The sequence below is a fragment of the Panthera uncia genome, assembly GCF_023721935.1.
Source record: "Panthera uncia isolate 11264 chromosome A3 unlocalized genomic scaffold, Puncia_PCG_1.0 HiC_scaffold_11, whole genome shotgun sequence".
Classification (NCBI taxonomy): domain Eukaryota; kingdom Metazoa; phylum Chordata; class Mammalia; order Carnivora; family Felidae; genus Panthera; species Panthera uncia.
The window spans coordinates 53971940-53999145 of NW_026057578.1; the positions used below are offsets into that span (position 1 = coordinate 53971940).

Genomic DNA, 27206 nt, shown 5'->3' on the forward strand with positions numbered 1-27206 from the left:
TCTAAGCGCTTTACACGAATTAACTCCTCTGACCCTGCGCACCACCCCGAGGCAGGAGCCGTTGTGATCCCGGCAGGTTGGAAGAAACTGAGGCCCAGGGGGGCAGTCCCACGTGGGCGTCGCGCGCCGAGCCGGGTCGCTCCAGGCCCGGGGGCGGATGGGCGACGGGGGCCGCAGACCGGGCTGGACGGCGCGGGGACGGCCGCGCTCCCGCCCTCTGCCGGCGCCGGGCGGCCGCCCCACGTGACGGGAAGCGGCGGCGGCGGCGGGGCCGGGCCAGCCCAGGAGCGGCGGGCCGGGAGCGGGCGGCGGGCGGCACGGGGCCCCAGGCCCCAGGGTCTGCGCGGGACGGCGGAGGCCGACGGGCGCTGCGCCGGTGAGTGCGGAGGGAGACGGCAGGGCCGGGCGCGGGGTGCGGCGGGGCGCGCGCGGAGCGGGGTGGGCTGGAGGGCAGGGGCCTTGCGGGGGGGGGGGGGCGGGGGGGGGGGGCCGGGGGGGGGGGCGCGAGCCGGCAGAGGGCTGTTTGTGTGTGTGTGTGTGTGTGTGTGTGAGTGTGTGTGTGCACGCGTGTGCGGGGAGCAGGTGTGCAGGCTTGGGGGGCCGGGGGCTTGTTGGGGTGAGCAGGTGTGCACGTGCGTGTGGGCTGGGGCAGGTGTACCCAAGCGTGGGGTCAACGGGTGTGGATGGTGTGGGGTGTGCGTGTATTTGGGGTAGGGACAGATCGAAAAAGACCCAGTCCCGGGTTTGGGGTAGGCTTTCGGTTTTCCGAGGGGAGGAGCCCAGGACTCCACCCCTGCGCCCCAAGCCCCGCCACCCGGTGTAAGGAATGGTTTTGTCGCTTTAATAGATGTTTCCTGGAGCTCTTGGGATTTGAGAGTTCAAATTCCGGGTCACGTTCGGGCCTGAATTTTTGCCCCGCAGTGGGAGACTGGGCAGGGGTGTGTCGGGGAGGAGGGAAGAGACCACAGGTGCTGGAAGCTGCCATCCCTGTGGGAGTTTTCCTTTCCATTGCTGTCTGGAGGTGCAGGTTGAAGTTGGGTTCTCCTCCAGCCTCCTGTGCGTTATATGGGGACGACTTTCAAGACAGAAGCTGTGGTCTTCAGTTGTGTGCACCTGTCATTCCTTCTGTCCAGGGCCTGTTGGGTAACCTGAGAAAGCACCCCAGGCTAGTCGCCCTGGGGATTCTATCTGGCTGCTGGAAATGGGGGTTCCTACAGTGCTTTTTATTGCTAATGGACTGTGTTAGGCGCTGGGGTCAAAACGTGTCCCATCAGGATTTAATCCTGGATGAAGTGCTTGTGGGTAGGCACCTGTCCATCCAGAGTGAGGGCAGGCAGCTGCCATTGTGATTCTAGTGACACGTTAAGACACTGACAGAAGTGGGTGAGGAGGGTCCTAGGGCAGTGTGAGCTGGCCAACCCCGAGTCAGAACCAGAATGGAGGTCGTGGAGGGGCCTGCCAGTGCCCTCTGCTCCCTCCTGGTGGACTTGCTTCTCTCTGCTGCTCAGCTGGAAGCTCCCAGAGCTGGGGTCAGATAGGAAGGAACTTCTGGCTGGCTGCTTCCTTTGCTTTTTTCCTTCCATTTCTGCTAGCCGGGCAGATTCAGCAGTCGTTGAAGTGGCCTCTTTGATGTGTGGCACCAGGAAGAGTACTGACCAGAATCCCCTGGAACTTGTCTACAACTACCCTTCCCCGGCTCTAGTTCCTCTCTGAAATGGGGACAGAGCTACTCCATGATGGTAATGAGTATGGAGCTGCCGCTGGGAGCTGCCGCTGCCCTGCGCCTTCCGCTTCCTAACTGTGAGCCTTGGACAATTTACTGGTTGTTCTGTGTCTCGATTTCGTCAATCAAAATAGTGGTAATATTGGAAAGCTTGCATGCGTTCTGACAAGAAAATGTGCGTTTGGCACAGGGCCTGGCACTTAGTAGGTGCTCGATAAATTATTAAGAAATATAAATAAGGATCTGGAGCTGTAGGTCTCTCAGCTCTGGAAAGCAGTGGTTTTATGCTCTGAGAAATTGTCAACCCAATGAGTATTGTACTCCAGGTTAGGCTCCTTGTGGGTTCTGAATTCCCAGTTTTGCTGTACACATCACAGGATACATTTTACAAAGAGATCGGATGAGAGGTGTGCCCCTCGCCTTCGAGTCCTCTGCCTTTCCTCCTCTACTCATGACCATGAACGGCAGCCCTGTGGTCTGACAGTCGGCGGGGATCTTGTCCAACCACCACGAGCTCCTGGGCTGCTTCAGCCTCACCTGACCCTCTAGCCACAGCAGCTTGTAACAGGGCATCTTCCTCTAGTTGACAAGTTTTAAAAGCACAGAGCTCACTATTCTAAAAATGCTACATTTTCTAGGCCTGATTTGCGGCTAGCATTTGTAGTCAGGGAGAAAGAAAAAAAAAAAGTAGTTACTGTGGCTTCTTCACGCTGATATTAAACATTTGTGATCCTTTAAGAAAACTTGAGCGAATTTTCCTTATTGGCTTAAGCATCTTCAACTTGGTCTGAATCCAGTCCTCATTAGAAATACATTAAAGTAATCATTGGTGGTGGCCAGGTGTTTGGATACTGCTGGAATAATTTGGCTGGGACTTTACAACTCATCTCCTCTGTGGCAAACCTGACCCGTTTTTCTTTATTAAAAAATGCGTGGCTACTAAATGAATGTAGAAGTAACAAGTTAATTTGGGGCTGCCCCAGACGAGCTTGGGTGCTTCGTGCAAAAGAACGGGCACACTCATTGAGCATTTTGTGAAATCTTGCAGAATTGAGAGCAAGATCTAGTCTCGATAGTCCACCACTGTTGAGTAAATTGAAGACTCAGGAAAATAAGGTATGTGAAAGAGACCAACTGCCTAGCTTCCAGCAGGCGCTTGGTAATTCTTTATGGCTGTTTAAAGGTATTGAGGAAGTGCTCTAAAGGAGATGCCCTTGAGACCCATACTCCCACTCTGGTCCTCTTCCCCCCACCTTCCCCTCCCAAATCCCTTCAGTTATAACTGTTGATGGTAGGATGTATACATATATACATATATATACACACACCACGTGTATGCACAATGGTGTGTGTGTGTAACTGCATACATAGATACCTATATGTTTGTAGTATATATATACGTATGACGTCTTTATACCATATATGTGCATATAGGGCGTGTGGGTGTATGTGGTATATATAAGTAGTTATGTATGTATATACTTTTGTATGTTATGTTTACATGCATCTAAATAATTTTGATTAGTATTGCCAAGGAAAAGGATACCAACTATGAATAGTTACATATAGGTATGTGCCAGGATAATATCAAGGTGACAAGTTAGATGTTAGACCTTAGCTGTGTTTTTTGTTTTTTTGTTTGTTTCTCCTTTTGTCAGGTACACTTTTGGGTCACTGGAGCAGGTTTACTGTGCTATAGCTAGTCTTACGCTATCTCTGTCACACGAGTGCAAAGATAACATGAAATGGTTGTCAGGTAGTGTCCTGACTGATAGCAGGAAACATTGTGGCACAAGTCAGTAAATTTGCTGTTGATTCCTGGCAGATTTCATGTTTGAGTCATTCAGCAGATGGCCATGAGAACTTGGTGAAGAATTCAGGGGCCAGCATGGGGTGCCGTTGCAGAAGAACAATTTACGTCACACGAACACATACCCTGTTTTCCTAAGATTACTAGGTTAGTGGAGAAAAGTGTAAAGATATCATATCTGTGTCTGAAATGTAGCAAGGCAGTGCTGAGACTGAACCCCATTTGGTAGGAGTCAGTTATTTGTGACAAAAGTTGTTTAGGGTGCTGTAGAGCAGATGCCCGTCCTCAGTCCAGACATGGAGCAGTCATTACCCCTGGGCAGGCTGTGTGCGCGGTGCTTCTGGGTGTGGGCTCTTGAGTCAAGCTGCCTGGGTTGGAATCAGCTCTCCATGGTCGTTTAACCTTTCTAAGCCTGTTTGCTCTCCTGCAGAATGGAATAACGATAGTACTTGCCTGTAGGCTCCTTGTGAGTATGGAGATAGCACTTGATACAGAGTCTGGCACCCAGTGCGCATTCTGGAAGTCTTCTCTCCCCTACAGTACTCGCCTATAGTACTGTTATTAATACCCTTCCTCCAGAGGAGCTTGAGAATAGTACAGCGTAAGTATGTAGTCCAGTCCAAATTCCTATTTTTACAAGGACGCATTGGGCCCAGAAGTTTTAAGATCGTCAACAGGTACCCAAGCCATGAGAGCTCAGGATCCCCAGATTAACACTGAGAATGCCTGCCTTGGATCAGGCTTGCCTTACCACTCACTGTTCGCTGGGTTAGCCCTGGAGTCTCAGTTCTTACAGAGGGCATTGGAAGGTTACATTTCTGCTCTTTTCCAGTTCTGCTGACCCAAAGCCCTACTGTTCTCTATCAGAGTCCTTCGCCTGCCTGCTTCTCCTGAAGCTCATAGGATATCAGATTTTGGACCCAGTGGGAATCAGCTCACATTTACCCCAGTTCTGAACTTGTCTATGGGAAGAAGTACTTCAAATGAGCAAAAGTCCAAAACTCTCCTTTTTGAAATGTATTCTCAAGACAAAACCAAACCAAAACAAAACTTAATTTGTAGGTATTATTCCATACCTGTCATTTTAAGCTAGGACACCAAACTTGAGAAAAATCGTTTCCAAAAGTAACTGCATAAAACAGCTGGTAAAATCACCCCAGTAACCTGAGGCACGCAGGGTATTCTGCTGGAGTGCTGCCCATTGTGTGCTCCTTTTGGTCCTGTTTGGTTACAGACACTCAAGAGCATTCTGAGTGTCTCCTTTCCTGCTAGAAAAAGGACATTATTGGAGGTCTCTCATTCTCTGTTAGATTAAGGCAAGATAATAAACCAATAAACTGGGATTACATTTGTCTTTTCAACTTCCTGTTTTGAAGGTGACTCTGGGCTTACTGAAGAGTGAGAAAATAGTACAGATCTCACATGCACCCTTCCCCAACGTCCACTTTTGTTAACACCTTGTGTGACCATGGTACAGTGATCAAAACTGGTATGTTAACATCAGTGCTATTAACCAAACTACATGCTCTACTTATGTTCAGTTTTTCCCCTGACATCTGTTTTCTGTTCCATGGTCCTGCTTCTGATCCCATTTCCCCACATTGCATTTAGTTGTCATGTCTCCTTGGTCTCAGTCTTCATTTTTTATGACCTTAACACTCTCAAAGTGTCAGGGATTTTGTAGAGTGTCCCTCTGTGGGCTTGTTGGTGTTGTCTCACACTTAGGTTGCAGTGATAGATGTTTGTGTAGAATACCACAGTGGTGACGTGCCTCAATTACATTTTGACTTAATGTTGGGATGCACTCCATGTTTCCACCTCCCACCCCCGAAACAGCAGGAGAAACTATGCTGAAACTTTACTGGATCCCTCGCACTCTGCCCAGGCTCCAGTACACGATTCCCCTTGCCCGTGTCCCTCGTGAGCCAGGACAGAAATGTCTTCTTTGTCCCCATCGTGCCTCTCTTGCTTCTACATGTACAGTCCCCTGATTACCCTGTTATATTCCTTGAGGATTTGGGGGAGATTGTCAGAGGAGCCAATTTGCAGTTTAAAAAACAAAAATGTCAAGATTTCTTTTCATTAAAAAATTGTTGTACGTAAGCAATGAATCATGGGAATCTATTCCTGAAGCCAAGAGCCCACTGTATACGCTGTCTGTTAGCTAACTTGACAATAAATTATATTAAAAAAGTAAAAAATAAGTAAATAAAGTCATTGTCAAGGAGCTTTTGAGCCCTATCAAAGCTCATCTGACTCTAGAGTGGTCAGTAAGATAAGTCATATATTTTTCTTGATCTCAATTGTAGTTAGAGTCAATTTATATCCCAAGAAGAATGCTGATTGGCCCACAGGGCTACCAAAATTCATCTTTCAGGTGTGAACTAAAGTTTGGAGACACCGGTGTGTTTTAATTGAACGTCTTACGTCTGCAGACTAAAGGCGATTGTCAGCGCCCATAGGAATTGGGGGTGTTTAGCACTTTATTTTTAGTGGGGGACTTCAATTAACATTTTATTTTGCCAGTTCAGCACTAAGAAAGCATCTGAAGGTAGCTTGCAGTGGAAGAACTTTGGCTAGCAAGATTTGCCTTTTCCCACCCAAGAGAGACTTTTTCAGTCTGTGACTTGGCTGTTCATTCGTTCAGGAACATAACATAGGAAATAGACGTTTCCAGGCCAGAGGAGAAGTGAGTGTCCAGTCCCACCTACCTGCTCTGCCTGATGGCCACGATGAGTGTGGGGTGGGAGGGAGGAGGATGGGCGGGTCAGGGTTGGTGCTCAGTGCCACCAGGTACAGAGACAGAGGCTGGACACTGAACAGCAGGTCCCAAGCCACTGCCCACACTTTCTGCTTTAGGTAGCAAGCTGACCCGAGTGGGGCTGGCACCGGCACGTGCCCTCCACCCACCCGAGTCCATCTCTTAATGTTTCTGGCTGGCCCAGTCCAGGCATCAGGTCAGCCTCCACGGCTGGGACCAAGAAAATGGGCCTCTGCACTGGCTTCTAACTTTTCCCACCTGAAATATCCCTCAGGACCAGCCTGAAACATCACAGGAATCAGGCAGAGTGTTTTGCTGTGTTGCAGAGCACTCCCTTCTGGACCCTTCCTCCCCTCCACGATGCTGTGCTGTCAGCTCTGCCCTCTGCACTTCCGCTGTCTCTCCTGATCACAGGGGACCAACGTCATGACCCGTTGACATGGAGCTGAAAACAGCTGATGAAGCCTGGAAGGCTCTGTGTTCCCTCCCACCCCCTCTCCAAGAGTGTGAGAATGGATGATGGCTTTGCTTAACTCCCTTGTAGGTTTGGTTTTTAGAGCTGATTTTTTTTTTTAATTTTTCGCAGATTTTTCCCCTGTAATAGGTATTGGCTATAGCCTATGGCTTCAGTTTTAATAAGTATGTTTACCTAGGATGAGTGAGAAACTTCTTAAGAAACATTCCCCCCCCCCCCCCCCAAAAGGAAAGACCTTTATTAAAATGGCAAAATACAAACTTTTTATAAGTTCTTGTTTTTTATAGAAATACTGCAAATCACAGGGATATTCAGGAAAGCAGGCGCACTTCGACCTGATGCCTGAATTCCTGTGGTCAGCCAGTGAAGGGCTGCGGGTAAGTCTGCAGTCCCCCCATGCACAGGTCCGACACCAACTTGACCCCTGTATTACTTCTTTGCATGTGTGCAAATGACTAGATTTGGCCAATGGGAATGAGGCAGTGTTTTCTACCTTACGGATTATTATGTTGTTAAATTCAAACAAACCACTGTAGTTAATGATAACTATTTTCTGACTAATGGTTTCAGTCCCTTGGAAAGGTACCCAGAGAGTAGTTTGGGCTCAGGATCCCTCTTCACAACTGGTTGGTTTGTAGAGCACCTTGGACACTCGCAGCAGCTAGCAGACTCAAGAATTCAGAACCGAATGTAGCTACATAATAATAAAACAAGAGACTAATGTGGATAATATGAAGAGGTTAATAGCTATAACTTTATAAATAAGAGCGGAAAGGTTGGCTGGAGTTGGATTTTTAAGGGCTACTTATCTTATGCTGAGTTTGGAGTTCATGTTTTAGGCAGTGGTATACTCTGTGAAGTGTTTTAAGGACAGTATAGTGATGTTTTAGGCATGAGATCCACGTCCCTGCCCTTCCTCATGTATGACGTCAGACCTGCCCTGACTTCGGCCCAAACATAAGGATGACCGCTGGATCTCTGTTCGCTCACGATGGACCATCAGACACTCAAAAGAAATTAATATGAATTGAGAAAAATAGCAAATCTGAGTTTAGGTAGAGTGTCCTTTTTAAAATGTAGATGAAGAATTAATCCTTAGCTTGTTCATAGGAAAGCATCTCCTGTTAAAGGCTGTCATACACGTTGGTGAGTTTTTGAGTTTTTACCCTCTAAAGTGATGGCTCCTTGGGGCACATTTAGCCGCACTCAAGAGTTTGCTTCGTTTTCAAGTGTGGACGTCACCCTCCAATGTGAGATTTTTTTTTTTTGTAGACACACAGGACACCGTCACCACCTTGAGGCTGCACTCCTGTGCACATTCTGTGACCGGAGATAACAGAGCGTCATTCTTTTGGCTCAAGAATAATAATTACTGGAAAAGATCTCATCTTAGCAAGTGTCCCTTTGTCATGGCCTTCTTGTGGCAGAATGTATTTCTTTCTGGCTCAGGTCAGGGGTCTCTATGTGTGTTTTGTTTCTGTTTTTGTTTTTTTATTTAATCTTGTAATGTGGGACCTACAAGCCACTCTCTACATCTAGATGATCTGCTTCAAACCTGGCTTTTGTTCCATGCTTATTCTTTCTGTTTGACTTTTTAAAATGAGGCCTGGCCTTGGTGAGACTTAGTGCAGAGAAAAAGAAAAGGCAAATGAGGCAGTTAGTAATACCAGTCTTCAACCAGTTGAAAAATAAGAGTGGAGTTACAGGTGACCCTTGAAAAGCACAGGTTTGAACTACACAGTTCCACTTACGCTCAGATGGTTTCCCGCAAATACAGTGCCCTAGTGTAAATGTTATTTCGTCTTCCTTATGATTTTCTTAGTAACATTTTCTTTTCTCTAGCCTACTTGATTGTAAGAGTCCAGTATATAACACATATACCATACAAAATATGTGTTCATCTGCTGAGTATGTTATCTGTAAGCCTTCCTTCCGGTCACCAGTAGGCTGCTAGTAATTCAGTTTTGTGGGGAGTCAAAAGTTCCACATGGATTTTGGGTTGTGCTGGTGTGGGGGGAGGGTAGCACCTGGGTTATTCAAGCGTCAACTGTACTTGTATGAAAACTGAGGCTAGGGAGAGGTCCAGAAGGTAAGAGGCTGGCCTCTTGGAAGCTGGGACCCCAGAAGGTACAAATACCAACCCTGTCCAGGGCATTTACCTTCTTGGGCATTCCATCACATGTTAGTATTTTCCTCTGCCTTCTAAGAATCCAGGGGGATTTGTGGAAAATACCTGATAGGTTGCCCTCGATTGAACTTTGTAAATATGGGTACAGTAAAGTAAGCACTGGGTTTAGATGAACTGAGAAACTGTAAGTAAACCACTTACATCTGTGATAAATGTTTTCATTGGTGCCATTTTAAACAAGGAACATGCATGCTGTGAATCATCGAATTTATTAAGCTGATGTTCTATATCTATTTCCACAGTAAGCTGGTTTGAGGCAATCAGAATTTTAGTGTGTGTGTGTGTGTGTGTGTGTGTGTGTGTGTATACACATGTAATTTAATTACTATTTAATGACCTTAAAGAAATAGTTACAGTCTGGATTAGGATATAGGGAGTAATAATAAAAGCAACCTCAGCGTAAGAAACAGAACATTGTTAATACCTTTGAAACCCAGCCTATCCTTATTTTCCATGCAGCTTCCCTAGATTTGTGTTTATCATTCCCTTACGTTGCTTTATGGTCTGACTATGTAGGGCTGAGACCCTAAACATTTTATTAGATGGATGGTCAGGTTTTTGAGTCATACAGAGCCTTGTCTATCATTCAGTGTAGAGTGTTCGGCGACTTGCCCTTGAGCTTGAGATCAATGTCTGTGGATAGCTGCACCTCTGGCTGTCCAGCTGTTGAGTATTCCACCCTGTCCAGGGAATGTGAGTAGTTCCCAGCTTCCCTCTCAAAGAAGATTGCAGCCAATGTTCTTGCTTATGGTGTGGTAAACATAAATTCTGTAGGGCATATGCCTAAAAGTAGAGTCCCTGGCTTACTCCCAATGTCAAGGGCTTCTGCATAATGCCAGAATGGTCTTGCCAGTTTAGAAGCTTCCACCAGCCACGTAGAGAGTGATTGCTCCGTGTTCTTGCAAGCAGCTGCTGTCATCGGATATCAAATGTTCTGTCAGTTTCATGGGTATAAAATGAAGTCTCATGGTAGTTATAACTTGCAACTCCAGATGATGAATCCGGTTGAGCATTCTTTCATGTCTGTTGACCATGTTTCCTCTTCTGTGAAACGCTTGTTCACGTGTCTTGCCGACTTGTCTATGAGATTGCTGATACTTTCTTTCTGTAGGAGTTCCCTGTATCATCCAGGGATCTTTTATTGTCAGATATGTGACATCAGGGTCTTTTCCCATCTTAATTCCTCACTTTGTTTGGGGTGTCTTTTGAAGAACACAGGTTTTACATTTTAATGCGAACAAACTTTTTTCCTGGGGTTTCTGCTTTTTTTTAGATCTTTTTTAAAAAATATTTATTTATTATTTTTTTTGAGAGAGAGAGAGAGAGAGAGACACAGTATGAGCAGGGGAGGGGCAGAGAGAGAGGGAGACCCAGAATCTGAAGCAGGCTCCAGGCTCTGAGCTGTCAGCACAGAGCCTGACGCGGGGCTTGAAATCAACGAACTGTGAGATCATGACCTGAGTGGAAGTCAGTCGCTTAACTGACTGAGCAGCCCAGCCGCCCCTTTTTAGATCTTATTTTAGAAATTCTTCCCTACCCCAAGATCAGAAACATATTGTTTTCCATATTTACCTCTCAAAGTTTTAAAGATCTGTACCTAAGTATCTTAATCCATCTGGAATAATTTCAATACATGGTATACAATAGGAATCTAGTTGTTTTTTTTTTTCCCCTTCTTTGTGGATATCCAGCTATCCTGCACTGATCACTGAACACGTATAGACTCTATATACACCCCATGATATACAGTGCCTCTCTTGTCATAGTTCATGGTTCCGTATGCGCACGTCAGTTTCTGGCACCCAGACTTGTTCTCTTAGGTTTGCCTCATACCAGTACCCTGTTATCTAGCTTTACATTACATTTTGTCTGTTGAGTCAGGTCTCCTTACTTATCTTTTCCAGAAGTGTCTTGCTTTTTTTTGCCCTTCCTCTGCCGTATGAATTTTATAATCTGCTTTTTGAGTTACACACACACACACACACACACACACACACACACACACCTGTGAGAATTTTTACTGGAATTGCATACACAGACCCTAAGTGTACAGCTCAGTGAATTTTAACAAATGTATATACCTGTGTAACCGATGCCCCAGACAACATCTTGAGTATTTCTGTCACCCCGGAAAGTTTCCTTGTGTCCCTTTCCATTTGGTCACCCCTTTCTCTCCAAGGTAAACACTGTTCTGATTTCTGTTGCTAGAGATGAGTTTTGCCTACTTCTGAACTTCATATAAATGAAAACATACAGTATGTGTATACTTTTTTGTTTCATTTGTGTTGTTACCTAGCAGTTGTTTATTCCTTTTTACTTCCAAGTTGTGTGAACACCCCACATAGAAATGGGTACAAATGGGTGAAACTGGGTTGTTTCCTGTTTGGTGCTATTATGAATAAAGCTACTATGCACATTCTCATAAAAGTCTTTTTGCAGATACTGATAGATCCTCAAGAGAACTGGAAACCTTCAGAGTAATATTGTGGAGTAACAGGATAAATGCATGTTTAACTTTATAAAAAACTCACCTGATTTCAAAGTGATGGCACCATTTTGTTTGTTTGTTTTTTTTTTTTAATTGAAGTATATTGACACACAATATTATATTAGTTTTAGGTGTGCAACATAATGATTTCACAATTCTGTAATTTGGTACATTACTCAGTGCTCACCATGACAAGTGTGGTCACCATCTGTCACCATGCAACGTTATTACAATATTATTGGCTATATTCCCTATGCTGTACTTTTTCATCCCTTGACTAATGTATTTTGTAAATGGAAGTTTGTACCTCTTAATCCTCATCACCTTTTTCGCCCATCCCCCCCAATCTCCTTCCCTCTAGCAACCACCAGTTTGTTTCACGGTTCTGTCTCTGTGTTTTATGTTTTGGGGAGGGTTGCTTTTGTTCTCTGGTTCCACATGTAAGTGAAATCACATGGTATTCGTCTTTCTCTGTCTGACTTATTTCACTAAGCGTGATACCCTCTAGGTCCGTCCATGTTGTCACAAATGGCAAGATAGCATTTCTTACAGCTGACTAATAATATTCCATTATATGTTATATATAGTATATGTAAAGGACATTTCTAAAATTTTAGTAATTCTAATAGATTTGTGAGTTTCCATGTAAACAATGATAGCATCTATAAATATTTATAGTGTTGTGTCTTTGTTTTCAGTTTTTTATAATTGTTCCTTTTTAACTGGCAAAGACTCCATGCACAGTGTTGAGTAGAGATGGTGCATTAGTTTGCTGGGCCTGTCGTAACCAAGGACCATAGACTGGGTGGCTTAAACAACATACATTAGGGGCACCTGAGTGGCTCAGTTGGTTGAGTGTCCGACTTCGCATCAGGTCACGATCTCACAGTTTGTGGGCTCGAGCCCCACATCGGGCTCCGTGCCGACAGCTCACAGCCTGGAGCCTGCGTCGGATTCTGTGTCTCCCTCTCTGTCCCTCCCCTGCTCGCACTTTGTCTCTCTCTCTCTCTCTCTCTCTCTCTCTCTGTCAAAAATAAGTAAACATTAAAAAAAATTAAAAAAAAATAAACAACATACATTTATTGCCTCATAGTTCTGGAAGGTAGAAGTCTGAGGTCCTGGTGTCTGAGGGCTCTGAGACACACTATGCTGCAGGCCCTTTCGTCTGTTTCTGGTAGCTCCAGGCGTTCCTGGGCTTATACGTGGCCACCTTCTCCCTGTGTTTTCACGTGTCTTTCCGCTATGTGTGTCCGTTTTGCGTCCAGATTTCCTGTTTATAATGACGCCTGTCACATTGTATTAGGGCTCACCCTAATGACCTCATCTTAACTTGATCATCTGCGAGGACCCTGTTTCCACATAAGGTCCTGTTTGCAAGTAATGGGAGTTAGGACTTTAACACATTTGGGGGGATGTAATCTACCCCAAACAGATGGTAATAGTCTTGTTCCTTGTTCTATGCTTTTTGCCTTTATTTTGGAAATGTGAATTAAACCAACAGATTTTATTACCTTAAGCCAATATCACATGCCATCTTATTCATACTGTGTGTCTGTGTATTCAGTGTGCTAATATTTAATACTTTAGCATGTTGATTTATAAGTGAGAATGATTAGGATTTTCTTTCTTCCCACATCCTTATCTGGTTTGGATATTACAGTTCTACTTTATACTGGCTTATAAAATGAAGTGGGATATGTGCTCCCTCCACCCCCCCCCCCTTTTTTTAATTCTCCAGAAGATTTATTATTTAAAACTCGTATTATCTGATTCCTAAATGTTTGGTAGAACTTGCTAAGAGAGCCATATGGACACGGTGCTTGCTTTATGGGACAGGCAGTGTCCATGAAAGCCGAGCGTAGCCGGTGCTCTTGCGTTGCATATAAACTCATCCGAATCAGCTCTCCTGGGCTTCCAGAAGCCTGTCTAACTGTTGTCACAGGTCTTAAGTCAAAAACACGGAAAACATTTCTGAGGCTTATGAGCCTCTGCTGCCCAGCTCGGTATGTAGCCGAAAGAATGGGATTGTCACTTTTGAGCTGAGGTTTAAGAAGCCTAAAGAATCCGAGGCAAGATGCTAAAGCAGGAAGGCCCTTCACCAGTGGCTACAGTCATGAGCATAAAAGACAATTTTCTGTGTACACCTGCACAAGAAAATTAGTATTTTTCCACTAGTGTTTATAAAGACGCTCGCTTGGATTCTGATGTCACCCATGGCGTGTGTATGCTCTCAGTTTGGTGGAAAGTCATTGCTAATGTTTTAATTTTGTTCATTTGGTCATTACATATTGCTTTGCACTGTTACATGCTTCTTTTCCTCGTCCTTTTTCCTTAATAAGATGGGGATACTCCTGGAAAATGGAAGAGTGCCTTTTTGCTCTTGTTGTACACTGAGAAGTGTTTGTTGCATATATAATGGTATCTGTATTTAAACTGTTGCCCATGAATGTACTGATACTTTTAAGTCTCTTTCCCTCACCAGGTCTGTACTGTGCAGTTTTGAAAAAAATATTAAAAAGTTGATCTTTCGGGGTGCCTAGATGGCTCAGTTGGTTAAGCGTCCGACTTCGGCTCAGGTCATGATCTCACGGTCCGTGAGTCCGAGTCCTGCTTCAGGCCCTGTGCTGACAGCTCAGAGCCTGGAGCCTGCTTCGGATTCTGTGTCTCCCTCTCTCTGCTCCTCCCCTGCTTGTACTCTCTCTCTCTCTCTCAAAAAATAAATAAACCTTAAAAAAAAAAGTTGATCTTTCAATTAATAACCATTCTTTTAAGGTGACATTCTGTCAGAAAGTTTCAATTTCAAGTCAGTGTGAGATCACATAATAAAGCGTGAATTAAAATCTCTCTGACTTCAACCCCAGCAAGTTGGACTTAATGATAATAAGGAGAAGCATGGCCTATAGTTTATGTTTTCATGATTTCTATTTTAAGTGAGTTTATCCTGTGAGTTAGAACATGGAGAAAACTTCCTGCTGCATAAAGGAATAAACCACTTGCAAGTATTAGAATGTTACTTTCTCAGCTTTCAGTAAACCCCCATGTGATTCTGTTTCAGCAGCTGTGAAGTTCATAATACAGTGTGGCTGATAATCAGGAAGCTGTGCTTTGGTTCTCCAGGACTTATTTATCCCCTAGTTCCAAGTTTGTGCCCTAAACAACGTCTCCCCAGTTCCCCCACCCCCAGCGTCTGCTAAGAACCGTTTAACTCTCTGAGTTTGGCTTTTTTAGATTCCACATACAAGTGAGATTGTGCAGTATTTGTCTGTCTTTCTCTGTCTGAGTGATCTCACTTAGCATGATGTCCTCTAGATCCAACTGTGTTGTTACAAATGGCAGGATTGCTTTCTTTTTCGTGGATGAATAATATTCCATTGTATATACGTACACCACACTTTCTTTGTCCATTCCTCAGTTGAAAGATTTTCCTGGCCTGTGAGGGGTAAGTCCCAAATCCCTGGATAGCCTAATGGGGTTCCTTTGAAGGTTACTGTGCTTTTTCCCCTGGCTGCTTTTAGAGTCCTTCCTTTCGTCCTTAAGTTTTGACAGTTTCATTTGTAATGTGTCTTTTTGCATTAATCCCTGGATAGCCTAACGGGGTTCCTTTGAAGGTTACAGTGTTTTTTCCCATGGCTGCTTTTAGAGTTCTTCCTTTCGTCCTTAAGTTTTGACAGTTTCATTTGTAATGTGTCTTTTTGCATTGAGATAATAGGGTGATCTGTTTGCTTTGTGACGTTGGATGTCCCAATCTCTCCCTAGGCTTGGGAAATCCTCAGCTATTATTTCTTTAAATAATTTTGTGCTCCTTCCTCTCTCTCCTTCTGAAACTCCAGGTTTTCCAGTATTTGTTCTTTTGAAGGAATCCTATTGATCGCTTAGGCTTTCTTCACTCTTCATTCTCTCCTCTTTGTCTTCCCCTAACTGGGTTGTTTGAGAATCCTCACCCTCTAGCCCATGTTTTCTGGCCTCCATCCTCCTTACTGCAGATGCTCTGTTGCATTTTTCTTTTTAGAGAGAGAGAGAAAGCACGTGGTCAAGTGGGGGAGAGGGCAGAGGGAGAAAGAGAGAATCTTAAGCAGGTCCACGCTCAGCTCAGAGCCAGTTGCAGGGCTTAATCCTATGGCCCTGGGATCATGACCTGAGCCGAGAGTCAGATGCTCAACCGACTGAACCACCCAGGCACACCGCCCCCCACCCACCCATTGCATTTTTCATTTTACTCACTGAGCTCTTCAGCAGCAGAATTTGTATTGGGTTCTTTTTTAATGATTTCCTTCTCTGGTAAAAATCTCATTTTGATCCTATGTTTTCCCAAAGTTTCATTGAATTGTCTTCCTGAGTTTCCTTTGTAGCTCACTGAGTGTCTTCAGAACAGCTACTTTGAATTTTTTATCAGCTGGCTCACAAATTTCGTGCCTTTGAACTCAGTTTGGAGGGTGGTTATTCCGTCATGGCGTGTTTTCCTGGTTTGTTACGTTCGCTGTCGCTTGGCCTTGCTGCGTTCACATTTGTGGCAGCGGACAGCTTCTTAAATCTGTGCGAGTTGCCTGGAGATGGGGCATTCTGTGCACCATAGATGTCAGTGTTAAGTGGGTTTCCTCTCCGTGTGCGCGCAGATTTCCGCTCTGCTCTTCCTGCTCCCTCTTGTGGCAGGACTCTTAAGCTTTTGTGTCTTTGGTTCTTACAGTCCCACCTGCCGGCTACTGGAAACTTCTCCTTCGTTTTCCCCGAAGGAGGCACTGTAGCTCGCTTGTGGTTTCTCCCTGGCCCACAGGCAGCCCTGTGGTCCGTCTGAGCGGCTCTGTCTACTGAGCTTTCCCTGGTGCTGCATGTGGAGGCACGCACAGAGCCGCTGCTTGGTGGGAGGAGGTGTGGGTCAAGTGCGCAGGCATGGGGGTGGGGGGCGGGGGCGCCTGGAGACACACTAGTGAGATCCCCGGATGTGGCACTCCCACAGGGCCCCGCTGGACTTCCTGCTGCACACGATACTATTAACGCCCTTTGAAATTCCCATCCGCCTCTCTCCTCTTCCCCTTCCTCCCCGCAGTCATGGACATCCAGCCTCAGTACTATGGGTCCTGCTGGAGAGCAGTGGTGAGCCGCATCTCGCACAGCTGGGGGAGCCGGGCACTCATGCACCACTGTCCGCCCCCCTCCGAGGCAGAGGTTGCCCCCGCCTGATAGATCAGCCCCCTGATTCCGTGGCGGGGCGCAGCCCTGGGAAAGTTTCTCTTAGAGGCTGCCTCTGCTGTGACCGAGCTCAGACTGTTTAGTGTCCGGCTTGCTCCTGCGGCCTGCTGGAATCTCCCCTTGGGAAGGCTGGCCCTCTGCACATTCTCTCTCGTGTGCCGATCTGCCCGGGTGGGCATTCTGCAGGTTTCTCCCCGGTCACAGCGAGGGGGGCCTCGGTGGGTTTGGTGGCGCCACTGATTCCGCAGCCCGTGCTGGGTTCTGGCTGCCTGTTGCTGGATGTGCAAGTGGGTGAGACTTCCCTGGACCCATAGTGGGTGGCGCTAGATCCCAACACCCACCAAGGGGCCTTTTGTGCATGGAGGTCTAATTTGTTACGGAAAGAGGGGCTGAAAGGAGGAACATCTTAGCCACCATGATGCTGACATCAGTCTCCTGCTTCTTAGAAACTACATTTAATGTTTTTTAAAGGCCTGTTGTAGGGAACTTTAGCAAGACTTGAGGAGCTGTAGTTACCAGGTAGTGAAACACTATTGCATTTCTTCAATACTGTAAAACCGTGACTTTTTAATAAACCAGATGCTTTTCTTATAGCTCTGCCTCTCCCCTGCCTCCTTCTCTGCCCACCCAGTAGTTAGACTAAATATGAGGTGTGTGTTTGTTTTCCTGTATTCTTCACCGCAGATGTGTTTAGTTTATCCCTTGTGTGAAGTGAAGACAGGCTAGAATTATGTATGGACAGTACACCTTTAAAGAGTTACATCGAGGAACTTGCTTCTGAGTGCCCGAGGCCTGTTTCCCATTCCTTCTGCAAAGGGAAAGGTACAATTCACAGTTTCAACAGTAGAATCGCTCTATCTTGCCATTTTATTTATTTATTTGTTTATTTATTTATTTCTATGTTTACTTTTGAGAGATAGAGACAGCATGGGAGCGGGGGAGGGGCAGAGAGCGAGGGAGACACAGAATCCAAAGTAAGCGCCAGGCTCCGAGCTGTCAGCACAGAACCCGACACGGGGCTTGAACCCACGAACCGTGAGATCACGACCTGAGCCGAAGTTGGACGCCTAACCTGCTGAGCCCCCCAGGCGCCCGTATCTTGCCATTTTAAAGGATAGCCTTTATTAATGAATCAGTGAAGGCAGAAGTGTTCCATAATACTTAGCTTTCACAGACTTACCATTCATTGGTGTTGAAATAGAAAAAAAAATTATCGCCTGGGTTTAGTTTTGTGGTTCTTTTCGGTCATGACAAATGGATGGTAGTGTTAAAAAACTGTTGGTGTCAGAGACTGAAGCCTGCTTTTCCCTCAACCCTGGACTGTCCCTGGGACCCTGTGAGTTCCCTCAGCCCCAGAGAGACGGACACGATTCCTTCTCTGTGGTGCCTTCTGAGCTTCGTGCTTTACTTTCTTGCCTCTTTTCCATAGTCTCTGCGAGGATGAGCTTGCGTAAACGAGTATGAAACTGCCTGGGCTGGAGGAGGTTGTGTGTTGAGTGAGTGTCTGGCTTATGTTTCAGTCTGTCCTTCAGAGGAGATGGACACAGGTTATACGTAGCTAAGGGCAGAAGACAGCATTATTTCATTTCTTGGTGCGCGGCTTGGGAAGTAAAAACTGAAAGTAGGCTGGGGCTCTGAGAGGGATGTATTAAAGATTAGATCACAATCTTGTATCGAGTACTTGCCATGTGCCAGACAGGAAGTATATCGTGTGAGCTGACTTCCTTAAATCTCAAAATACTGTATGGAGTAGGTGCCATTATTACGTTCATTTTACAAACAAGGAAACTGAGGCATGGAGAAGCCGAGTGACTTTCCCAAGGTCACACAGCTAGTAGGGGACAGGAAGATAACTCTGATGGTGTCCAGTGGAAACACCTCATCCCCAGACCTGAGATACCCTCCTCCCTGGGGATTTTACTGACTCAAGGAAAAGGACCGGAATGCAGCTGTTGCTGCCCCTGTAGACGGGGGGGGGGGGTATGAGAAATCATAGCATTCTCCATTCTTTCTCGAATAGTTTCCAGAGGTCTTCCAGCCTTGGCTAGAACGCCTCAAAGGATTAAGGAATTTAGTCTGTCTGGAGGCAGCCCTACTTCTGGGCAGCCTGGAGTGATGGAAAAGTCCACCCAGCCTCTCCTAACTGACTGTACGTTGCTTTGGAACTAGATTTCTCCCTCCTGCTTGAGCAGATCGGGGACCCTGTGTGAGTTGCCTTCCTACTGGCCAAGAGATCAGGGAAAGGCCATCTCGCTCATTTCTGCTGCCTCTAGCTTTGTGGCACGTGAAACCAGAGTCCTCTTGAGAGGAGGAAGTAGGAAGGCAGGGATGAGAGGTCGGGGCAGGGTTGAGAGGTCGGGGCAGTCTGTCGTGCAGGGGGAGTCATCTGTGAACTGACAAGTGACCTTCTCACAAACCTGCTAGGTATCCCCCCTCCTTACCTGCCAGACACGGAGATTTGAGGCACGTCTTTACCACTCTGCATGAACACGTTTCCTCGGGGAGCCAGAGAGGGTGCTGGGAAGAACCCAGAGGAGTTCAAGGTGTGGTCCCTGCCTCCATGTTTCTGACAAGATCCGAGGGGCAGGATTTAACCACATGGCATAGTTGCGTCCCACCATTCCCTTAAATGCTAAAAAGGGGCCAGAGCAGCTCAGGGGAAGATTAATGAGGATCATTTTTGCCTTTTTCGAAAACATTTCTGTCGTGTTGTCTCTGGGTGAATACGTGTGCTTGTCTTCCGCCTGCAGGTTCATCTCCCAAGAACAATGAGGAAACTCCGTGTAAATCCCAGCTGGGTTGAGAATGGGCAGGATGGCTTCAATTAGGAGCACACGCGTGTGCTCTCCTGCTGGGGTCTCCCATTTGCCTGGTGGAAGGAGACCAGGAAGGAGAGCTTTTCTTCTCTGCACTGTTTCTTACCAGTGTCGAATGGTTTCCTTTCACTGAGGTTGTAACTGAGGAATCAGGTACATTCCCTGTGACCTGCCATGGTTCTGCTTATTGTTCGTTACCCTGAATTAACCTTCCCTTCCCTCTCCCCGCAGGTCGGCCAGCAGACATGATGAGCACCAAGGCCTTCACGTTGGTCTCTGCCGTGGAGCGGGAGCTGCTGGTAGGTGACAAGGAGCAGGGGCACATCGAATGCGTGGAGTGCTGTGGCAAGAACCTGTACGTGGGCACCAGTGACTGCATCGTCTACCACTTCCTGCTGGAGGAGAGGGCGCAGCCCGCAGGGACAGCCACGTTCTCTGCCACCAAGCAGCTGCACCGGCACCTGGGCTTCAGGAAGCCAGTGAGTGAGCTGCGAGCGGCCTCGGCCCTCAACAGGCTGCTGGTGCTCTGTGACAACTCCATCACCCTGGTCAACATGATGAGCCTGGAGCCTGTCCCCTCGGGGGCTCGCATCAAAGGGGCCGTGGCATTGGCCTTGAACGAGAACCCCGTGAGCGGAGACCCGTTCTGTGTGGAAGTCTGCATCATCTCGGTCAAGCGCAGGACCATCCAGGTGTTCCTGGTGTACGAGGACCGGGTTCAGATCGTTAGGGAGGTGTCGACGCCGGAGCAGCCCCTGGCCGTGGCTGTGGATGGCCACTTCCTGTGCCTGGCTCTGACCACCCAGTACATCATCCTGAACTACAACACGGGCGTCGCCCAGGACCTGTTTCCTTACTGCAGCGACGAGAAGCGACCCATCGTCAAGAGGATCGGGAGACAGGAGTTCCTCCTGGCAGGCCCCGGAGGACTGGGTGAGCCCCCGCCAACCTTCACCTCCCGTCTGTCCGTTCCTTTTGCCGTATCTCCGTGAACCCTTGTGGAGATCCGAGAGGGAGCGGTTAGCTGTGACGATAGATACTACACTCCTAAAGGGTGTTTGCAACACTGAGGATATGTAGCAAGATACAAACAGAACCGCGTAACCAGCATTTGCTACAGCTTCCTTAGATTGTTTTGTGAATGGAGGGTTAATGGAATAAATGGAGGCCCATCATAAAGGAAAGCCAGCCTTATTTCGTGCCAAAGAGGAGCCTGCAGGTGGCTCCGGGGAGAAAATCCCTCAAAGTAAATAACTACCAAATAAGAGTCTGTAAGCCTGCCTTACACAAATTTCTCACGTGTGTGGCTTTGTCAGTGGATTGTTTTTACTTTCCTTTATAAAGAGGAGTTGAGCTCTCTCGGAGGCATTTTCAAATGAGAAAACTTCAGTGCTCTGTCCCCAATTTTATCGACTGCAGTTTGATTCCACCACAGTTTCTTGTAGCTAGCTCCTGAAAAGGGCTCTGTTGTATGGCCTTGCTAATTCTCTGTGCTGCCTAATCGAAATTAAGACTCAGAACGGTTAATGGCATGGGTGGCTTGTACTTTCTTTCTGCCGTGGATGGCTCATTTTAGCGTTAGTGTGCGTCTGGGACATACAGGTGCTGGGGAGGGCGGGTCCCCTGACCGCTGGTACTCGCTAACCATAGTTTGGGTGTAGGTGTCTCATTTCAGGGTGATGGGCACAAACATATTTTCTGGTAACAACAAAAGTTGAGGTCATGAGCTAGTGAGCGTACACTGGCTGATTTTTAGGTTTTTAAACAGATTTTATTTTTTTTAATTTTTTATTAAAAAAAATTTTTTTTTAACATTTATTCATTTTTGAGAGACAGACACAGAGAGAGTGCGAGTGGGGGAGGTGCAGAGAGAGAGGGAGACACAGAATCCGAAGCAGGCTCCAGGTTCTAAGCTGTCAGCACAGAGCCCGACGCGGGGCTCGAACCCACGAACCGTGAGATCACGACCTAAGCCAAAGTCAGACGCTTAACCGACTGAGCCACCCAGGCACCCCAACGGATTTTATTTTTTAAGGAAATTTGGGGTTCACAGCAAGACTGAACAGAGAGTACAGAGTTCCCATATGCCCACTGCCCCCATACGTGCACATCCTCCTGCACTATCCACATCCCCCTCCAGAGTGGTATACTTACGATAATGGATGAATCTACACTGATACATTAACATCACCCAAAGTCCACGTTTACATTGGGGTTCACTCTTGGAGTTGTACATTCTATTGGTTTGGGCAAATGGAGCCATCTTTATGGTGCCATGCAGAGTATGTTCATTGTCTTTAAAACCATCTGTACTGCACCTGTCCATCCCCTCACCCCCAGCCTCTGGCAACCACTGATCTTTCCAGAGTGTCATACAGCATGTTACCTTTCCACATTGGTTTCTTTCACTTAGTAGTATGCATTGAAGGTTCCTCCGTGGCTTTTCATGACTTGATAGCTCAAATTTTTACTTTCTGGGAAAAAATTCTTTATCCCAACCACCTTCTTCTTTAACAAAAATTTCAATTTTAATGAAAAAAAGTTGTATTATGGAAAGCCTACATAAATATATATAGTAAAGAGAATATTATAATGAACTCAAATGTACCCATTCCTTGCTAGTTGTTTGATTTATGCACCTGACCGTTTCCTCTGCTCGATTATCCTAGCATCCTGGGCATCATAGCACTTTACCTATAAACCTTTCAGTATGTAGTTCTAAGTCACTTAAAAAAGGAAAAAAGAGGGGCGCCTGGTGGCCCAGTAGGTTGAGCGTCCGACTTCGGCTCAGGTCATGATCTCGCGGTCCGTGAGTTCGAGCCCCGTGTCGGGCTCTGTGCTGACAGCTCAGAGCCTGGAGCCTGCTTCGGATTCTGTGACTCCCTCTCTCTCTGCCCCTCCCCCACTCATGCTCTGTCTCTCTCTCTCTCTTTCAAAAATAAATAAACATTGAAAAAAAATTTAAAAAAAAAAAAGGAAAAAAGAGGGGCGCCTGGGTGGTTTAATTGGTTAAGCGTCCAACTTCGGGACATGATCAGGTCATAATCTCACTCACAGTTCATGAGTTTGAGCCCCGTGTCGGGCTCTGTTCTGCTTTGGGTTCTGTGTCTTCCTCTCTCTGTGCCCCTCCCCTGTTCACACTCTGTCTCTCTCTCTCAAAAATAAATAAACATTAAAAAATTTAAAAAAAGAAAGAAAGCCACAACACCATTACATACCTAAAAATTTTTAACAGTAATTCCTTAATATCATCAAATATCAAGGCATGCCATATTTCTCCTGTTGGTTACATATATGCAGAGAAACATGTAAATACCTATCTACATAAATTTATGTTTTAAGTATATGTTTATTTTTCAGCTTGATTGAATCAGATTCTGCATGAGGCCAGTATACTGCAGTTGACTGATGTGTTAAGCTTCTCTTGGTCTGTGAGTCCTCTTCCCTCCTTCCCTTTTGATTTTTCCTTAATTTTTTGTTGAAGAGGTTGGATCATTTCACCTATAGCATCCCACGGCCTGCATTCTGATGATTGTAACCCCTTATATTGTTTACTACGTCAGGCTGACCTTCATGTTTCCTGCCAGCCTGTACTTAGGATGACAGGTTTTATCAGATTCAAGTGTTTTTTATTGCTTGTTTTGGGGAGAGAAAAGGCTTCGTGGTGGGACTTCCATACGGTTGTGTAGTTTCTTTTTTTCTCTCCGTGATGTCAGTAGCTATTGATGAGTGAGATGTAGATCCTTAAATCATGGCGGGGGCGGTTGCTAAATGGCAACATTCTGTTTCTGTCCATTCCTCCTCCATACCTTAACTAGATTGCTTCAGTGAGGAAAAACTTCTTGTATTTGGTCGCCCCCAGGTACATTGTGTAAGACAGGCAGAACAAGAAGGTGATCCCTTCTCTTCCAGAATGACACTTTAAAAAGTATCATTACGCTTCATCTATCTGTGCTTGGTGGGGGTTTATCTAGGTTGACTGCTGAGCCCCCTTCACATGACCCTGGAACTTTGATGTCTTCCTTGCCTTCTGGTGTGACAAGGGGTTCCAGGTTCATTTTGTGCATTTCCTGCCCTAGATCTGGTTTCAGCCATTTCTCTATGGACCCCTGATGTTTAGAGACCACAGTCTGGGTGCTAGAGCTGCTTGTTGTGCATTGTTTTGAGGTCTCTTCAGTGGACAGGGTTAGAAGGATGCATTTTTTTAACGGTAAAGTCCATTCTGAGATCCTATTGATAGAACCACTTCAGGGCTGCAAGGGCATTGACCTCATCTGTCTCTATTCTTGTATCTCCTTTCAACCACACCAAAAATCTTAGTAAACCCCTAGCCCGACATGGCTGTTCCTTTGATTTATCTCACAGGACACACAACAGAATGACAATACTGACACCATTGCTCCCGTAGTGTAATGGCTGGAAAAAGTTTGATTGTTATAGTTCTTTTTGTTCTCAGGGTAGGGCATATATAACCTGTCAGGAATGTACAGTCACATCACTGTGTTCTAAAGTCCCTTGGAAGAGTTCCCCTCTGTGTGGTTATGCCACCACCTGCATATACAGTTCGATTAATTTGTTTTATTTTACTTTGGATATTTAGGAATTGCTTTATTTTATTTTATATTTTTACATGTAAATATTTATAAGGTTGCAGCTCAGGTGGATGCAGCAGGGTATATTCAGAGAACTGCTATCCTGTCTCCTTCACTTACTCTCTTCTTCTCCCATAGGTAACTTTTATTTTTAGGGTTTATCCTTTCATTTTTAAGGGAAAAATACAAACAGATGTGTAAACATTTGCATCTCCCTCCTTCTTGGCTTTTTTATTTTATTTTAATGTATTTTGGAGATCCTTTTGCCCTATAACACAGAAATATTCCTCATTTCACAGTTGCATGCTCCTTAGTCGTGTGGGGGCACCATGGTTGTTTTAAATCCCCTATTGGGGCATATGGGTTTTTGCCAGTTTTATGGTATTAATAAGGACTTATCTTTTTCTATTTTCCTGATGGATCTATGGGAATGCCTTCTATAAGTAGGATCATTGAGTCAAAGTAGATATGCATGTGACTTTTGCTAGGTATCGCCATATTCCTTTGATTAGAGATTGTCCCATTTTCTAGGGCACCTGGGTGTCTCGGTTGAGCGTCCGACTTCAGCTCAGGTCATGATCTCACAGCTCGTGAGTTCAAGCCCCACGTCGGGCTCTGTGCTGACAGCTTGGAGCCTGGAGCCTGCTTCAGATTCTGTGTCTCCCTCTCTCTCTGCCCCTAACCCACTCACATTCTGTCTCTGTCTCTCTCAAAAATAAATAAACATTAAAAAAATTTTTTTTTAAAAGATCGTCCCATTTTCTGTTCTCCCCAGCAACATATGATGATGCCTGTTTCCCCTCAGCTCTGCCAACAGAGTGGAGTATGTTGTCAGATTTTTGTGTTTTTCCCAGTCTGGACATAAGAAATGGGATCTCAATGTAGTTAATTGCATTTCTCCTATTAGGAGCAAGAGTGAACATTTTTCATACATTTAAGAGTCATTTGCATTTCTTTTGATGGGAATTATCTGTTCTTTTCTCTCCCCATTTATTTTGTGTTCTTTACGTATTTAGATACCAACCTGTCTGGTGTATGTTTCAAATATTTGTTTACAGTTTTTGGTACATAAAAGCTTTTCTTCAACATTTCTATATAATCAAATGTATTAACCTTGTTTTTCACTTTATTGCTTCTTGATTTTGAGTCATAATTAGACAAGAACTCTACCACTGAGCCACCAATCCAAGCAATTTTGAGTCATTGTTAGAGGTTTCCTTCTCTTCTGGTTATGGACAGATTTACCCATGTTTTCTGCTAGTACTTTTATGGCTTCCTTTTTTTTTTTTTATAGGCAGAGTATAAGGAATGGATTCAATTTTATCTTTTTCTGTATGACTGTCTGTTATGTCCACAAACTGATGGCAGAACCCACCTTCTATCACTGATTTAGGCAGCTGCCTTTAATGTACTCTCAATCTATGCCACTGGGCCTGTCTCTGGATTTTCTGTTTTGTTCTGTCAGTGTGTTTGCCTGCTTATAAACCAGTAGCTGACTGTTTCTGTTATAAAGGCTTTATAGTGAAAACATTTGACTAGTGTCACTTGTAAGTGCTTTCATACGTTACCTGTATACAGCTTCTGTATACGGCACAGCCATCACACCATCGTTACGCGAGTTCAGAAACTGAGTTCAAATAAATGAGTGTAATGACTGCAAATGCACCTTTCAACATGTGAAAGCCATATATTTTCATTTTGCTCTCGTTTCTCCCTGAAGACGGTATGTGCTCACCCCCCGTGTCCTGAGAAACCACTCTTCCCTTTTTGTGTTAGCTTACATCTTCCCATTTTCAGCAATACTTGGTTGAAATTTTCATACTGTGATTGAGCACTGTCACTTTCAACTCTGTATTTTGCTAATCCTTCTTGGAAAATGCAGATGGTTTAGCTACTCCTGACTCCATGTGGCCCCCTCCCCGCTCCCAGCTCAGAGAAGGGGGTCCTCTGACATTTAAAGGGTGCACAAGTTGAAAATAATGCTTTTTTTAAAAAGATGTACAATTTACACATTTGTTACATTTGCACTTGACTCTGACAATATAGAGACAGTAGAATTTGTCACCTGCTTAGCAAGTGTATAATTAATTAGTGTGTGTTAATGACAGTGCCTTCTGTTCCTACGTGGTTTTGTGGCACCTTATGCTGTTTGACCTGGGCCCCTCAATTGCCAGTTTTTGCTCTGCTCTTTTATTCTAGTGATGTCTTCTGCTTTTTGGGTGTGTAGAAGCCTTTGTTCTTGGCCTCTGGTTTCTGCCCTTTTCATTTCGAGAACATTCATGTCAGGGCCTCTGCGCTGCATACTTCCCAGGTCGGGCGATACCCAGACTAAGCAGGAAATGCAGTCACCCGGATTTAATGCCAAGATGAGGCTGGACCACGTCTTGCTGTCCACGTTCCCACGAGAGTGTGCTGTTCAGAACACGGTTACTTGACGGGAAGTTTCGCAGCATCTCAGGCTCGCTGTATGCTGGTCCCTCCGGGGGGTTACGTTGGCCAAGTGCCTGGCTGAGTGGCGTGCCAGCACCTATGCCCTTGGGTTCTTTTCAGCTGGCTGGCTCTCAACACACCCAAAAGTCAGGATAGTGCTAACTGAATTTCCTCCTCCAAAGCTAAGTCCTCATTCCAGATTCTTCATGCTTCCTAGAGCTCTGCACCTCGGGTTTCTCTCCAGCATTTTTTTTTTTTTAATTTTTTTTTTCAATGTTTTTTATTTATTTTTGGGACAGAGAGAGACAGAGCATGAACGGGGGAGGGGCAGAGAGAGAGGGAGACACAGAATCGGAAACAGGCTCCAGGCTCTGAGCCATCAGCCCAGAGCCCGACGCGGGGCTCGAACTCACGGACCGCGAGATCGTGACCTGGCTGAAGTCGGAGGCTTAACCGACTGCGCCACCCAGGCGCCCCCTCTCCAGCATTTTTTAATGCTGGCTGAATACTTGGGCGATGCAGCTGGTGGGCCAGTTCAGACTGTAATTATGTCCTCTTTGTTACTGTAAAACACTGGAAACGCCAAACCCCGTGCCTTCGGTCCCAAGTTCGTCTACCTCTGGGACGGTAGCAGACGGCTCTTACTGATCGGTTCCGCCTTCTAGCTCTGAGTTTTCTCGGTGGAGTTTTCCGTGTCTCCACTGAACTCCTGACTTCTTACCTGCTTTGGAAAGAG

General features: G+C 45.7%; 1 protein-coding gene and 1 non-coding gene across 3 annotated transcripts in view; one reads left to right on the top strand and one right to left on the bottom strand.

The window, feature by feature from the left end:
- Window positions 1-275: 275 nt before the first annotated feature.
- The window catches only part of TGFBRAP1 (transforming growth factor beta receptor associated protein 1), a 62174-nt gene continuing 35243 nt past the window's right edge, over window positions 276-27206 (top strand). The window contains exons 1-2 of one of the 2 annotated variants that reach the window (XM_049651250.1): window positions 276-376; window positions 19680-20381. In XM_049651250.1, the coding sequence (XP_049507207.1) occupies window positions 19694-20381 (688 nt within the window). In that variant the 5' untranslated portion in view covers window positions 276-376; window positions 19680-19693. Of the gene's footprint in view, window positions 377-19359; window positions 19602-19679; window positions 20382-27206 lie in introns of those variants that run through there. The other variant, XM_049651251.1, reaches the window with a different exon arrangement.
- On the bottom strand, window positions 21374-21458 carry TRNAQ-UUG (transfer RNA glutamine (anticodon UUG)). The gene has a single exon. It is a non-coding gene; the product is annotated as a tRNA-Gln (tRNA).